The 15154-nt window shown below is 42.6% G+C and overlaps 1 protein-coding gene across 3 annotated transcripts in view; it reads left to right on the forward strand.

Moving 5' to 3' along the window:
• Positions 1-6506: 6506 nt before the first annotated feature.
• Positions 6507-15154, forward strand: part of FBXL2 (F-box and leucine rich repeat protein 2) — a 41155-nt gene continuing 32507 nt past the window's right edge. For 2 of the 3 annotated variants that reach the window (XM_084902218.1, XM_084902216.1), the window contains exon 1: positions 6507-6602. In XM_084902218.1, coding sequence (XP_084758344.1) covers positions 6600-6602 — 3 coding nt within the window. In that variant the 5' untranslated portion in view covers positions 6507-6599. The remainder of the gene's footprint in view (positions 6603-15154) is intronic. The other variant, XR_014796643.1, reaches the window with a different exon arrangement.

The raw sequence follows: 15154 nt of genomic DNA on the forward strand, positions 1-15154 counted from the left end.
AAATTGTATTTGTGGTAGTAGGACCACACCTTAAAGTTAAAAAAAAAAAAAAAACATGGACCCACTGGGAGTTGAAGGATAGGGATGATTATCCCCATCAAATAATTTTCAAAAGAATTCTATACTTATGCTTTGATCACAATCCATGTATCCTCTTTGTTCAACATACCAACTCATATACTTTAAATATATATACATATACATACATATACATATATATATATATATATATATATATTTATTGATTGATTGATTTTGTACAGAGAGGAAGGGAGAGAGATAGAGAGTTAGAAACATTGATGCGGGAGAGTCATCGACCAGCTGCCTCCTGCACACCCCCCACCGGGGATGTGCCCACAACCACAGTACATGCCCTTGACCAGAATTGAACCCGGGACCCTTCAGTCCACAGGCCGACACTCTATCCACTGAGCCAAACTGGTTTCGGCTATTTTCTCTTTTTAATACTATGTATTAGAAGATAAAACCACTCACCGCTGGATTAGCAAGTCAACAATTAGGTTAAGTCATCTATAAAAGTATATACACTTCTATAGGAATATACACATGACAATTTTCCAGGCACTTAATTAAAATTGATTTGAACTCAGATAGGTCATGGGAAAAGGGGAGAGATATATTTTGTGTTTCTTCTCTATTTCCGGCAGTGAGTATCAGAGTGCTGAATAGAGAAACAAGTGGGTTCTGCCATTTGGTAGTAGTGTGACCATGAACAACTTGCTTAGCTTTCATTCATTCATTCATTCATTCATTCATTCAACAAACTACTGATGAGCAAACAAGAAGTTGAGCAGCAGTCTCAAGGAACATTCAAATTGGAGGAGGTTGTCTAGTAGAGTCTAGAGCTGGATTGGAGTTAAGAGAGAGCAGCCACAGCACATGGGAGGTACTGTATAGGAATAGAGCCCCCGAGGAGCCCCCACACTCAGACATTGAATTAATGCCCAATTAAACCCCATGGCAGGCCGTCCCTACTCTGGGAAGACTTGCATTATCTGCATCTTGGATTGCTAGGCACGCCATCTGCTGCCTCAGTGCCTGTTTACTCTTTATGCAATCCACAAAAAGGTGGCCAAGCTCGCTTTAATTTATTGAAAAGCATAGACATAGCCTTGGGAGAATAATTAGAAGCCCACTGTTTTTCATTATATTACAAGACAGCATATTTTCCCGTCTACTGCCTTTTAAGAGGGCCCTGCCAAATAGTCTGTGTAAGAGTCAATGAGCAAATAAAAGGATCGCTCTGTAGCTATTTGGACTTGGTTTTGAAGGAACTTTATCTTCACTCACATGAAAAAATAAACAAATTCTCAACTTCAGCTTCTCCAGGTCCCACAAAAATGCACATTGTGTGCCTACAGAAGCAAAAGGAGGAAAAAATGATGGAAAAAATGACTCAGTATTTGGAGCAAAATATTCTGCTACCAGTGAACAGAGGGCACCGCATGGATTGATTAGGTGGTGATATGGACCAAACTATTGGGGGGAAATGGAGCAGTAGGATCTTTTGAAATGCTGCAGGGGAAAAGCTATTGTACTATAGACACAGTATGTTAAAAATAACCCCCAAATGCTAAAGAAATTGCCGGGCAAAATGATGTTCTTATCCAAAGGTCTTCTGTTTCTACTCCAAAATGCCCTTTTCACCAATATCACTCTACTTATTTTTCAAAAAATTTAACTATATTGCCGAAACCGGTTTGGCTCAATGGATAGAGCGTCGGCTTGGGGACTGAAAGGTCCCGGGTTCGATTCTGGTCAAGGGCATGTACCTTGGTTGCGGGCATATCCCCGGTAGGGGGTGTGCAAGAGGCAGCTGATCCATGACTCTCTCATCGATGTTTCTAACTCTGTATCTCTCTCCCTTCCTCTCTGTACAAAACCAATAAAATATATTTAAAAAAAATTTTAACTATAGAAGTCAAAATGAATTCATTCACCTTACCAAAAAAATAAATAAATAAATAAAAATAAAAAATAAAAATCAAGATGTTATATAAAAGCCAAAGTATCTTTGACTACCAAAAGAACCAAACACATACATATACCCTACCTGGGATATCCATCATTATGAGTTTAGTGAGTATTATCCAAACAAGAATAGGGCAGTTCAAGACACACTGTTAAGAAAACAAATAAATTTACTAAATACACATTATGATAGTGTTCATGTAAAAAAGATATACTTTAGACAATACTATTTAGTACCTATGTCTATATCCTATTTATTTATGCTAATGATATCTGTATCTCTACAGGACATAAATAGAAATGGTTTACGGGAATTTCACTTCTGGTAATGGTGAAATAATTTAGGTAAGTCTCTTTCTGAGGATAAGAACAATTTATAAATCTGTACAAGATCCAATAACATCTACTTAAAGACATCAAGCGGCTAATAACATAGTGTACAATTGTTAGGGTAGGACCCATGGAAGGGCAGCAGCTCAGAGAGAAGATCCTATTGATTAAAACCTCTCTTCTTTTGGGGGATCATTTACTTATTATAGAAGGGATTGTTGAGAGGATGCGAAGCTGAAGACTCTTTGGATAGCCTAGTCAGGCTAAGGAAACAGGAAAAGGACATGGTTCAGCCAAGAAGGGGTGCTCCTTTGCTTTGTGTTGCAATCTCAATGCACCACCGTGGTAGTAAGGTTATCCAAGAAAAGGCAGGTTCTTGCAGAAATTGCAGCTCAGTTTTGAATAATTTTAGTCACTGAATTTGGCTGAAGGTCAGCTCATATTGCTAGAAGTGTGTCAAGTGCCTAGCAGAAATAAATAAAAACTTCTCTAGAGGAAGAATACCTCATTCTGTAGACAAATTACATATCTGGCCTACAATTTTAAATAAACAGGCACACTAAAGACCAAAAGAAGAAAAAAAGAGTGAAAACAAAAGCAGTTACAGACTTTAACTCTATTCATCATATTCAGGGAGATAAAATAAGAGCCTGCGAAATTTGGCAGAGAACTAGGAACTATAAAAATTTCAAAAAAAGTGAAGTCTGCAACTAAAAATTAAAACTGAAATGAAAACCTGAGCGGGTATTTTTAATAGCAGATTAAATATCGCTGAAGAGAGATTTAGTGAGCTGGAGTTGTGTGTTGAAAGAAGCATAAAGAAACAAAGGAAGAAGATATAAAATGGAAAAGGAAAATTACACACATAGAGAATGTGTGACGATCAAACATTTGGTAGTTTAATTGCTAGAAGGGAAGGAGAATAAGAATGGGACAGAAGCTTCTCCGCTGGCTCAGCGCCCTTGGATACCGGTGGTCCTGCGGAGAGGAGAGCATCCCTGCAACCACGTGGGGAAGGCCATCGGCCTCCACACTTGGACTGAAGGACGTTAATTGGCTCGGATGCTGAGCTGTAACATGGAAAGGAAGCTCTGGACGCTGGCCTGCTCCTGGGACCCCAGCTGCTCCTTTTCCAGGACTGGCTCCTCCCGATAATCTTTGGTTCCATTCATCATTTTTGTCCTAGGACTTCATCCTTCGATTTTCGAAAGACAGGAACTCTGACTCAAAACACCCACATTTTTTATCTCAGACCTGAGGTATGTGCCCTTGACCGGAATGGAACCCAGGACCCTTCTGTCCGTGGGTGGATTCTCTATCCACTGAGCCAAACTGGCTAGGGCAAGGTTATAGTTCTTTTATGTTATGGAAAAATCAAAATGCCCAGTGAGAAGTGTGACACTGTTAAGTAAAGGTCCCATGTCTCAATATGCTATCTCAACAACAACAGCAACAACAAAAAGAATGGTACAGAAAAAGTTTGAAGATTATGGCTGAGAGTTTTTCTCGATTAATAAAATATATCAAGCCAGGGAGGACAATGGTAAGATATGTACACATATAATAATTTAATTTAAAAAAATCAAGCCATAAATAGAAGACATACAAAGCCAAGAAGGATAAATGCAAAGAAAGCCATACTTATGCACATCCTAGTAAAACTGCTAAAACTCAAAGGCCTCCCTGCTCCCTATCTTCCTCTCCCGCCCTCCTCCCCTCCCCCAAACAAACTTAAAGTGCTAAAGAAAAAAAGAGAGATTACCTTCAAAGGAGAAAGAACAAAACCTACAGGTGTTTACCCATAGAAACAATGAAAATCCAAAGACAAAAATAACAATATATTTAAATTACAGAGACAAAATGACTGCCAATATACAAGTCTGTGCTAAGTAAAATATTCTTTGTGAAAGAATAAGAACCTTTTGTGTTGAAAAACTGCAGAACATCACACCCACATTCAAATAAGTACCAAAGGTGTTCTTCTGGTAGAAGGAAAATACTCCATACAGGAGAGAGAGACACATTGATTGATGATCTTCCTTTCCCACGCATGCCTGACCAAGGCCGGGAGCCTGCACTCGGTGGGCCGATGCTCTGTCCACTGGCCAAACCAGCTAGGGCAGAAGTATCAGTTAAGATTAGACTGAGTACTTCTGAAGTTGACTAAGATGGAGTAGTCTACTTCAGACTATCTATTTTTTAAAAATATATTTTACTGATTTTTTACAGAGAGGAAGGGAGAGAGCTAGAGAGCCAGAAAGGTCGATGAGAGAGAAACATCGACCAGCTGCCCCCTGCACACCCCCTATCGGAGATGTGCCTGCAACCAATGTACATGCCCTTGCTGGAATCGAACCTGGGACCCTTCAGTCCGCAGACCGACGCTCTACCACTGAGCCAAACCGGTTATCTATTTTTAAAAAATATATTTTTAATTAATTTTTTACAGAGAAGAAGGGAGAGGGATAGTCAGAAACATTGATGAAAGAGAAACATCGATCAGCTGCCTCCTGCACGCCCCCTACTGGGGATGTGCCCACAACCAAGGTATTGATACATGCCCTTGACTGGAATCGAACCTGGGACCCTTCAGTCCACAGGCCAACACACTATCCACCGAGCCAAACCGGTTAGGGCTTATATGATATTCTTAAAAACACAAAGCTATAGGATGAAGAATAGTAGTTGGTAGGGGGTAGGCGTGGGGTGTTTTGGGATGATGGAGCTAATCTGCTTTCTATGTCTATAGATTCTCTTTCCCTCCATAGGGCACTCTGTTGTGGATTCTGGATGCCGTTGTCCATTGAGTGACTTTTCCAAACTGCTTTTGCAAAGATTGTCATGTGTGGTCACCAAAGTCTCAGTTCTGTCATCTCAACAGTTAGCTAGTGATAGGAAAATATTTTCTTAAATGCCTGGATTCAAAAACAGAAAAAAACTCCTGTAGTCTTTGCATATTGGCCCTGAGCCAAACTGACTACAACTCTGCCTTAGCCCGCACCTCCCGTTTATTGTGGAATCCAAATATCAGCCAGAGGTGTAAATCTCAGATCCTCTCAGGTCTTTTCTGAGCATGTGTCTGGCCGTGGGCATGCATCTCATACTTCAGATTCCCCAGAGTGCTCGGGAGCCCTCCACAGCTCTTATTCCCCCAAAAATCTTCCTCATCATACGCAGGCTTTTTGATCTGCCTGTTTGCCTCATCCTCCATTCCTTGCCCCGGACAGCCATGAGTACCATATATCTTTAAGTGCTTTCATCAAATGCCACCCAGAATGCCACTTTAATCTGACAGGGGCAAAAATAAAGGTTAATCTCTGTGCTGGTCCCTTAGGAAACCACCAGACAGGTCAAATGCATGACCACAGTATTTAAAAATGAGGTCCATATTTATTGCTTTCCCTGATACCTATAAGCTGTCCCAGAAACATGGGCCATGGAATTAGCAGAGTTCCCTACTCTGCTAATTCCATGATGTCACTTCTGTCACAGGTCCTTTGGACTGCAGTTTGGTTCTGTGTAGTAAATCTAAAGATACTCAAATCAGCAATTCTGCTCCTCATTGTTCACCCCAGCGCAGTGACTCTTCACTGAGAACATCTGGGAAGGCCTGGAGACATTTTAGTTTTCACAAGTGGAGGTATACCGAAGGCATCTAATGGGCAAAGCCATGGATGCTCTATCCACTGAGCCACACCGGTGAGGGCGGTTTGCTTCCGTTTTAAAGAACACCATGTAATATAAAATGAATTACGTTGTAAGCTTGGAAGCAGATAAACTGGAATATAAGCAGTTGTCACCTCAGGTGCTGGGCTTTAGCATGGTTTTGTTCTCTTTTTCCTCCTTGTTATAGTTCCCTTAAAAAAAAACGTCTTGACGAATCATGTATCACCTGTGTCAACTGGTTCTTGCATAATGGGCATATTTTGTGTGTGTGTGTGTGTGTGTGTGTGTGTGTGTGTTTCTTTTTTAATCCCACAATAACCAGGCAGCCTGGTTTATCTATCAGGTGAGGGGTATCCAGGTCCTCCGGGTGATGATGGGCCCACCACCAGGTGCGAACGAGGGAAGGCCAAAAGCCCAGGCCCAGCGGGGGGCGAGGGGGCGGTCCAAAGGGCACCACCCTGTGGGCGTCACGTGCTCACCGCCGGCCAATGGCAACCTCCCGAGCCCACCTGGGGGCGGGGCGGGGCGGCCAGCTGGCGTCACCAGGACAACGGGCGTTGCCGGCGCCGCCGTGTGACTCCGGGCTGTGGGCGCGCTGGCGGCTGTCCGCCATGGTGAGTGTGTGGCCCGCGCGGCCCGCCGCCCCGCCCGGCCCCGCCCGGGCCCGGTCCCCGCGAGGCCGGCTGCGAGGTCCCGGCGGGCGGCGGCGGCGGCGGCGGCGGCGGGGTCGCGGGAGGCCGGGCCGCGGCCTGCGAGGCGGCGGGCGGCGGGCCGCGCGGGGCGTGCCCGGGGGAGGGGGCCCCGGAGGACGCGGGACGCCCGCCGGCCCCTGGCGCCCGCGGCCCGGCTTCTCTCTCTGCCCCGGGAGGTCTGGGTCGCCGCTGGGACCCCCCACCCTCCTCCCTGCGGACCGCCGGACAGACGGCGTGACGCTGTTTTGGCTGTGGATGGCCTGGGAAGCCGCCCGGAGAGGGTGTGGTGGAAAAAAAAAAAAAAAAAAGGATGCGTATCATCCATATCCTATATATGCGTATGGACACGGTTTCTTGCAGGCTCTGTGCTGCTGCCTGTCTGGTTTCTGCAGTGATAGATTACGTTAAAAAAAAAAAAAATTGAATACGTGTGTGTGTTTCTCTCAAATCCATCCTTCTCTGGCAGGTTGTTGTTTTTCTTCTTAGTACCTGGGAATTTAAACTTGTAATTTTGGAGATTTCCCCTCCTTTATTTTAATTTTTTTTTTTTTTTAATGGGGGCATTCAGCTGGCGGTGTTCAGCCGGGTGCAGTACCCGCAGGGATTTGATGGAGAGAAGCTGTGTGCGTCGTCAGTCACTCCTCGGCCCAGTAACTCGGGTGGGCCTGCCACCTGGCCCCCGGGAAGCTCGCTTTTATGTAAAATAATAATAATAATAGAGGGACAGGATTCAGGAAATGGCCAGCCAAAGATGGATTTCCCCCTCCCCCCACAGGACCCCAAAGGCTGTCAGAGAAGAGAGGACTCTGCGTGGGGACACACCTTTGGTGTACAATGGTCGGCAAACTGCGGCTCGCGAGCCCCACGCGGCTCTTTGGCCCCTTGAGATTTTTTTTTTTTTTTTAAGCAAAGGCCAGCTTAGGAATACCCTAATTAAGTTAATTAACACTGTACCTACCTATATAGATAAAGTTTAAAACATTTGGCTCTCAAAAGAAATTTCAGTCGTCGTACTATTGATGTTTGGCTCTGGTGACTAATGAGTTTGCCGACCACTGGAGGATATTGATTTAGAGGGGGTGGGTGATAATAAGGAGATGCCTATTTTTAAGAAAGTTTTTTTTTTTTTAAATATTATTATTATTATTTTACATATGTGTTCTTATCCCCCCTTATCCCCTACCTTCCACTCATATTCCACCCCCCTGTTATCTGTGGCCATTGATGAGGCTCATATGTATGCCCACAAGTCCCTTGGTTGATTTTTCCCTCTTACTGCCAGCGATCCCCTCCTTCCCTGGGGTTTGAGGTGTTTGTTTTAAAACCTTCAGTGATTTAGTGTAGATTAGTGGAAGTATGAATAGGCTGAGGGTGCAGGGTGCTTTTCAAGTGCCAGTTGGCTTTCTGGAGAGAGAACCTACCATGTGGAACCCTGGCAGGCTCTGGCTTTTACCAAGGAGAGGGATCGGAGGAGGAGAAGGTGGATGGTCTGTATGTCTCATTGGTTCTGAGAAAACAAGTGCCAGGTGAGCAGCTTGTTGGTAACAGGAAAAGCACATCAACCACAAATAACACAATGTCTTTATTTTGTGTTTCTTTTGAATGCTTAACTGCTTTAACCTGACATGAACGGAGACAGAAAGACTTTCAGAAAATGAATTTTACCAAGCTCTTGTGTTTTATTTTTTATTATTTATTTATTTTAAAAATATATTTTATTGATTTTTTACAGAGAGGAAGGGAGAGAGATAGAGAGCCAGAAACGTCGATGAGAGAGAAACATCGACCAGCTGCCTCTTGCACACCCCCTACTGGGGATGTGCCCGCAACCAAAGCACATGCCCTTGACCAGAATTGAACCTGGGATCTTTCAGTCCGCAGGCTGACATATCCCCTGACCTAAGCCGGTTTTGGCAAGCTCTTGTGTTTTAAATCTAGCAGTGATTTGCTTTTATATGTTACTAGAGGCCCGGTGCATGAAATTGGAGCACCTGTAGGATCCCTAGGCCTGGCAGGCAATCAGGGCTGATCAGGGCCTTCCTTCGTTCCATGCCGCCCCCTGGTGGTCAGCCCACATCATAGTGAGCAATCAAACTCCCGGTGTCTTGGTCGAACTCCCGAGGGGACAATTTGCATACCAGGTTTTTATATACATACATTGACAGATATAGTAGGGAGAAAGGAGGCATATTCAGGAATTAGTGTCCATAGCTCTCTGAAATCTTGTATTCCTCCTATGGGCCATTTTCTTTTTCTTCTCCTTCCTCCACCCATTCTATTCTGACCCACAGTTCACCTCTACTCACTTGTGAATTTTGGACTTTTATTGATGCTAAAATAAAAGCATTTTGCTGTAGTATATTAGTGGTTGCTTTGCTTTTAGACTTAGAAATGCTTTGCTTTTTGTGTATTGTTAAACATTAAGAATTTATTTCTTGGAAGGAATTCAGTTGAGTGAAAAGCTGATGTGTGGGCTCCAAGGAAGGTGGGAAATGAATGGTTGGTATAGGAGGGGACAGGAGGGGGCTGCCTATATGATCCCCAAAACTGTATCCCCTGGCCTAGTCTTTGATCCCCTGGCCTAGTCTTTCCCCCCTTTCCTTCTCCCTCCCCTCTTTCACAAAGATGAAATGAGGAGGAATTGATGAAGACAGGTTATTAGATTAGGGTTCATATTCATGGCTGTAATAGTATCGAATATTCCTCCTGTCATTTCAGATTATGTTCAGGAAATGACTCCTACCTTTTGTGAATCACAAAGACCAATGTCTTATATAAAGGCATTTAGACTTGGGATAAAATGTTTAAAAAGTAAAATTTTTATTTTCTGCCGAAACTGTTTTGGATAGAGCGTCGGCCTGTAGACTGAAGGGTTCCAGGTTCGATTCCGGTCAAGGGCATGTACCTTGGTTGTGGGTACATCTCTGGTGGGGGGTGTGCAGGAGGCAGCTGGTTGATGTTTCTCTCTCATTGGTGGTTCTAGCTCTCTATCCCTCTTTCTTCCTCTCTGTAAAAAATAAAAAAATATATATTTAAAAAATTTATTTTCCAAGTTTTTTCTAATAGTAATTTTTACATTTGTTTTAGTTGTATGTTCTAAAATTGTTGCAAAAAAACATCAAACAATGGTTTAAATTTTAATTCATGTGGGTCAAAATGTGCATTAGGACATTGATGGCCATCACGTTTTTGTTATTGCTTAATACTTGATCATACAGTCTTCCCATTTTCATTTATTCTCTTGGCTCCGCTCCTGTTTTGGCACTTTCCTTTCTCTGCTGGTATTGGGAAGCACAAGGTGGAGGGGAAACTTTACAATAAAGTATATCTGACGTCGAAGGACAGTTTTGGTCTATTTGCCATATAGTCAAGAGAGCTTATGTAATGAGATCTGTGTTAATAGATTGTGAAAAGAAGAGGTTTCTCTTATTTATTTATTTCTCTTGACAGTCTTGGTTTCCCTTTTTCTTTATAGGCATATATATCTTGATTTCAGAGAGGAAGGGATAAGAGAAAGATAGAAACATCAATGAGAGAATCGTGGATGGGCTGCCTCCTGCACACACACACACACACACCCTACTGGGGATTGAGCCTGAAACCTGGGCATGTGCCCTGATTGGGAATTGAACCTATGATCTCCTGGTTCCTAGGTCGATGCTCAACCACTGAGCCAGGCCGGCTGGACTTGGTCTCCCTTTTGTCTGCACTGGGGAGCATAATTTTTAGTACTTAATTGTAACAATAATTCTTTTTCATAGAGCCTTTCACTTGCCTAGTTTTAGGCTGATTATTTCACATCTCATTTAATCCTGCCATTATCCCTAGAAGATTGGCATTATACCCATTTAACATTCTCAGATTGATTAGGCTATTTGCTCAAGGTCAAATAGTTGGCCAGTAGCAGAGCCAGGATTTGAACTCAACCGGTCTTCAAAGTCTGGCTTCTTAGCCTTTATACCATGGCTTCTTTCCAAATTAAAGAATGTGCCCAGTGCCTGGCTTAAATGTACTACACCAAGATTAGGAGTCTTATCAGCTGAGCCAGCAAGTTCTTTTTTATTTTATGATAAACTCTCTATTTGTAATGTCTAGTGACACCTGCAGGTTTTACTTGACTACCCTCCTCACCACCACCACCCTGCCCCCCCTCCACAGACCAACAAAACTCAGATAGGAACAGCCATGGGCCTCTGCCTTCCCTACCTCATTTTGTGTCTCACCTGTACCCTGTCCTGTCTGCCTCAGCACTGCCACTTGCAGCACTGGAGTGGCTATGAAAGGGATGGGACTGGAGCAGAGGTGTCTAAGGAGGTGGAACAGGGCAGTGACTGGGAAAGTTTTTGTGGAGTCAGAATTATATAACATGTGGCCTTTTGTTTGTGTCTTCTTTCGTGTGACATAGTATTTCAAAGGCTCGTTTCTGTTGTAATATATATTAGTACCTATTCTTTAAAAAAAAAATAAATCTTTATTGTTCAGATTATTACAGGTATTCCTTTTATATTTTTCCTCATAGCTCCCCTCCACCCGATTGCCTGCCCCACTCCATGCGCTTACCCCCCCAACTACTGTCTTCATCCATAGGTGTAAGACTTTTGTCCAATCTCTTCCCACACCCCTCAGACTCTCTTCCCCCTGAGAACTGTCAGTCCTCTCCCTTTCTATGTCCCTGATTCCATTATATTCACCAGTCCATTCATTCTGTTCTTCAGACTTTTAAAAATTTTTTTTAAATTAAATTATAATCTTTGTACATATACGATTGCGCGCCCCCCCCCCCCCCTTCTTTAGACTTTTTATTCACTTGATTTTTAGATTCACTTGTTGGTAGGTATGTATTTGATGTCCTTTTGTTGTTCATAATTTTTATCTTTACCTTTTTCTTCTTCTTTCTCTTCTTAAAGGATATCTTTCAGCATTTCATGTAATCCTGGTTTGGTGGTGATGAATTCCTTTAGCTTTTTCTTGTCTGTGAAGTTCTTTGTCTGACCTTCAATTCTGAATGATAGCTTTGCTGGGTAGAGCAATCTTGGTTGTAGGTTCTTGCTATTCATCACTTTGAATATTTCTTGCCACTCCCTTCTGGCTTGCATAGTTTTAGTTGAGAAATCAGCTGACAGTCATATGGGTACTCCCTTGTAGGTAACTATTTGTTTTTCTCTTGCTGCTTTCAAGATTCTCTCTTTGTCTTTTGCCCTTGGCATTTTAACCCTTTGCACTCTGCTGTCCCCTTTCAGGGGACATCAGAATTCTAGCATATCACTTGGATGTCCCCTTTCAGGGGGGACATTGCAGTTTATTAGTGATTACGGGGAATTGAGTTAATTCAACGCACGCTTCCGCCGCAAAGTAGCGTCGAGTAGCTGGTAGCCAATGTCCAGAATGGTTCGGAGTGCAAAGGGTTAATTATGATGTGTCTTGGTGTGGTCCTCTTTGAATTCCTCTTGTTTGGGGTTCTGTGCACTTCCTGAACTTGTAAGTCTATTTCTTTCACCAGGTGGGGAAAGTTTTCTGTCATTTTTTCTAATAGGTTTTCAATATTTTGCTCTTTCTCTTCTTCTGGCACCCCAAAAATTCTGATGTTGGTACAGTTAAAATTGTCCCAGAGGCTCCTTACATTATATTCATATTTTTGGATCCTTTTTTCTTTTTGTTTTTCTGGTTGGGTGTTTTTTGTTTCCTCGTATTTCAGTTCTTTGGTTTGATTCTTAGTTGAGTTTCTGTATATTCTTTATTTCAGACAGTGTATTCTTAATTTCTGACTGGTCCTTTTCCATTTTTTTAAAAATTTTTAAATTTTTTTTTTTTTTTTTTTTTTTTTTTTCATTCTCATTAAGGTCCTTGAAGGTCTCATCAAGTTTCTCAGTAGTTTTTAGAAGATTCTTGAGTAACCTTATAAATGTGGTCCTGAGCTCCAAGTCATCCCGTAGTTTGCTTTCCTCCATTGCTCTCTTTTGCGACATGCTTCCCTGTGTCTCCGCATTTTGGCTGCTTCCCTGTGTTAATGGAGTGGCTTTGTGTGGTAGGTGATCCACAGGGACCAGTAACTCAGCCTCCCCAATCACCCGAGGTGGACAGTCTTGGTACATCCCTTTGTGGGCTGAGTGCAAAGTCTTGGTGTAATTAAGTCTTGATTGCTGTTGGTACCCTGGGAGGAATTGTCCTCCAGGCCAATTGGCTGTGGGGACCCGCTGTGTTTATAATAGAAGAACTGCTGCACTGGAGACACGCTCATGGTGCAGGACTTATTTTAGTGGGTGCTCACTGAGTCTGCCTCTTGAATGTGTCGCTTATGGATGTGAGGAGTTGAAATCTGTGTCCCACATTGACCACTAGGTACACTGGCTTCTGGATCTCCAATGGGGTACAGGTCAGCTACTGTCTAAGGCACATGTGTCAAACACAAGGCCCGCGGGCCAAATCCAGCCCGCCAGGCCTTGCAATGTGGCCCGCACCGCGCTGTCATCACTGCACTCCGCTGTCAGTTTATGACATTGTCAGTTTATGACTGTTCAGTAAACCATTCGGCCCGCGATTAAGGCTGGATTTTAGATTTTGGCCCCTTCTCTGATTGAGTTCGACACCCCTAGAGGTCACCCTGTAGGAGCTACAGCAAGAACTATAGTCCTCTCCTCCCTGCTTGGGATTTGTAGATTATGGAGCTGTCTGAGCTGTTGTTTGCAAGTTAGCAGTGATAGTGAAGGCCATTCATATGCAAAGGCCGCTGCTTAGAGCTTGGGTGTGTTTGTAGATTGTGCAGGCCAGTGTCTCAGGGCATCACTAGGCTAGGGCATGGCAAACAGCAATGTCTGGCAGTGAGCCATCCTGTGCCTCGAGTCTCACTGCCCAGCACAGCAAACAATTATTCCTCGTGTAGCTCTGCAAACCAGCCACCCTCATTTTCCGACCTGATGGCAGACAGTCCAGCTTCTCCCCAAAGGAGTTTGGGTCTCGCCTGTCTCCCCTTTGGGTTGAAGAAAGCAACACCCGCCGCCAGCTGGGATCCATCGCCAGCCCGTATCGTGCACCCCCGTACCTCAGCTTTTCAGTGTTTGTACACTGAATGCTCCCCTTTCTGTCTGGTGTAGAGCTTCCACTCAGCCAGCCCTCCTGTGGGTTTGGGTGATAGATGTTTTGTCTTTTAATTGTAGTTTTGAAATTGTTGTGCATGGCCGCAGTTTAGGTATGTTTACCTATGCCGCCATCTTGGGTTCTCAGTATCTCATTCTTTTTGATTGGTGAATAATTTTCCATTGTATGGATATACCACACTTTCTTCATTAGCTGATGGACATTTGGGTTATTTCCACTTTTTGGCTATTATGAATAATGCTGCTATGATATCCATGTACAAGTTTTTATATGGACATATTACCTGTTGTTGGAATAGTTGGTTCATATGGTAACTTAATTTTTAACCTTTTAGGAACTGCCAGACTGTTTTCCAAAATGGCTCTATCAGTTGTGTATGAGTGTTCTAATTCCTCCACAATTTATAAACACTGTACACTAACATCACCAGAAACGACATGAGTAATGATCACACTACGATGTTATGATGGCTGTGATATCACTAGGGTGATGGGAATTTTTCAGTTCCATTATAATCTTATGGGACCACTATTGTATAGGTGGTACTTCATTGACCCAAGCATTGTCTGGCAGTGCATGACTTTATTTTGGCTATTTTGGATCTCTTGCATTTCCATATTAATTTTAGGATCAACTTTTAAACTTTTCAATAAAAAGGCTGCTGGCATTTTTATAAAGATTTCATCAAATCTTTGGATCAGTTTGAGAATGTCGCTAACTTACCACTTAAATCTTCCAATTTGTGAACATGGGATGTGAGTGTATTTATCTTTTTAAATTTCTCTCAATGTTTTATATAAGTTTTCAATATATGTCTTGTACTCTCCTCCCCACCCCCCCCCTTTTTTTTTAAATTGATTGATTTCAGAGAGGAAGGGAGAGAAAAATAGAAACATCAATGATGAGAATCATTGATTGGATGCCTACTGGGGATTGAGCCAGCAACCCAGGCATGTGCCCTTGATTGGAATTGAACCTGGGACCCTTCAGTCCGCAGGCCAATGCTCTATCCACTGAGCCAAACTAGCTAGGGCTGTCTTGCATTTCTTTAATTAAATTTATTCTTAAGTATTTTATTCTTTTTAATGCTGTTGTAAATTGTTTTCTTAATGTCAGTTTCAGGTGCTCATTGCTAATATATGGAAATATAATTTATTTTTATATAATAACTATATTGTATATTTTATATAGTATCCTGCAACCTTGCTGAACTCCTTGATTAGTTCTGATAGAATTTTCTATGACATATTAGAATTATCTATATACTGGTACAAAATTGTTACCTATAAACAGAGATTGTTTTGCTTCTTCCTTTCCATCAATATGCCTTTTATTTATTTTCTTGCCTAATAACCTTGGTTAGAACTGCCAATACAAAG

This window comes from Pipistrellus hanaki (assembly GCF_964339955.1).
Source record: "Pipistrellus hanaki genome assembly, chromosome: 13".
Classification (NCBI taxonomy): Eukaryota; Metazoa; Chordata; class Mammalia; order Chiroptera; family Vespertilionidae; genus Pipistrellus; species Pipistrellus hanaki.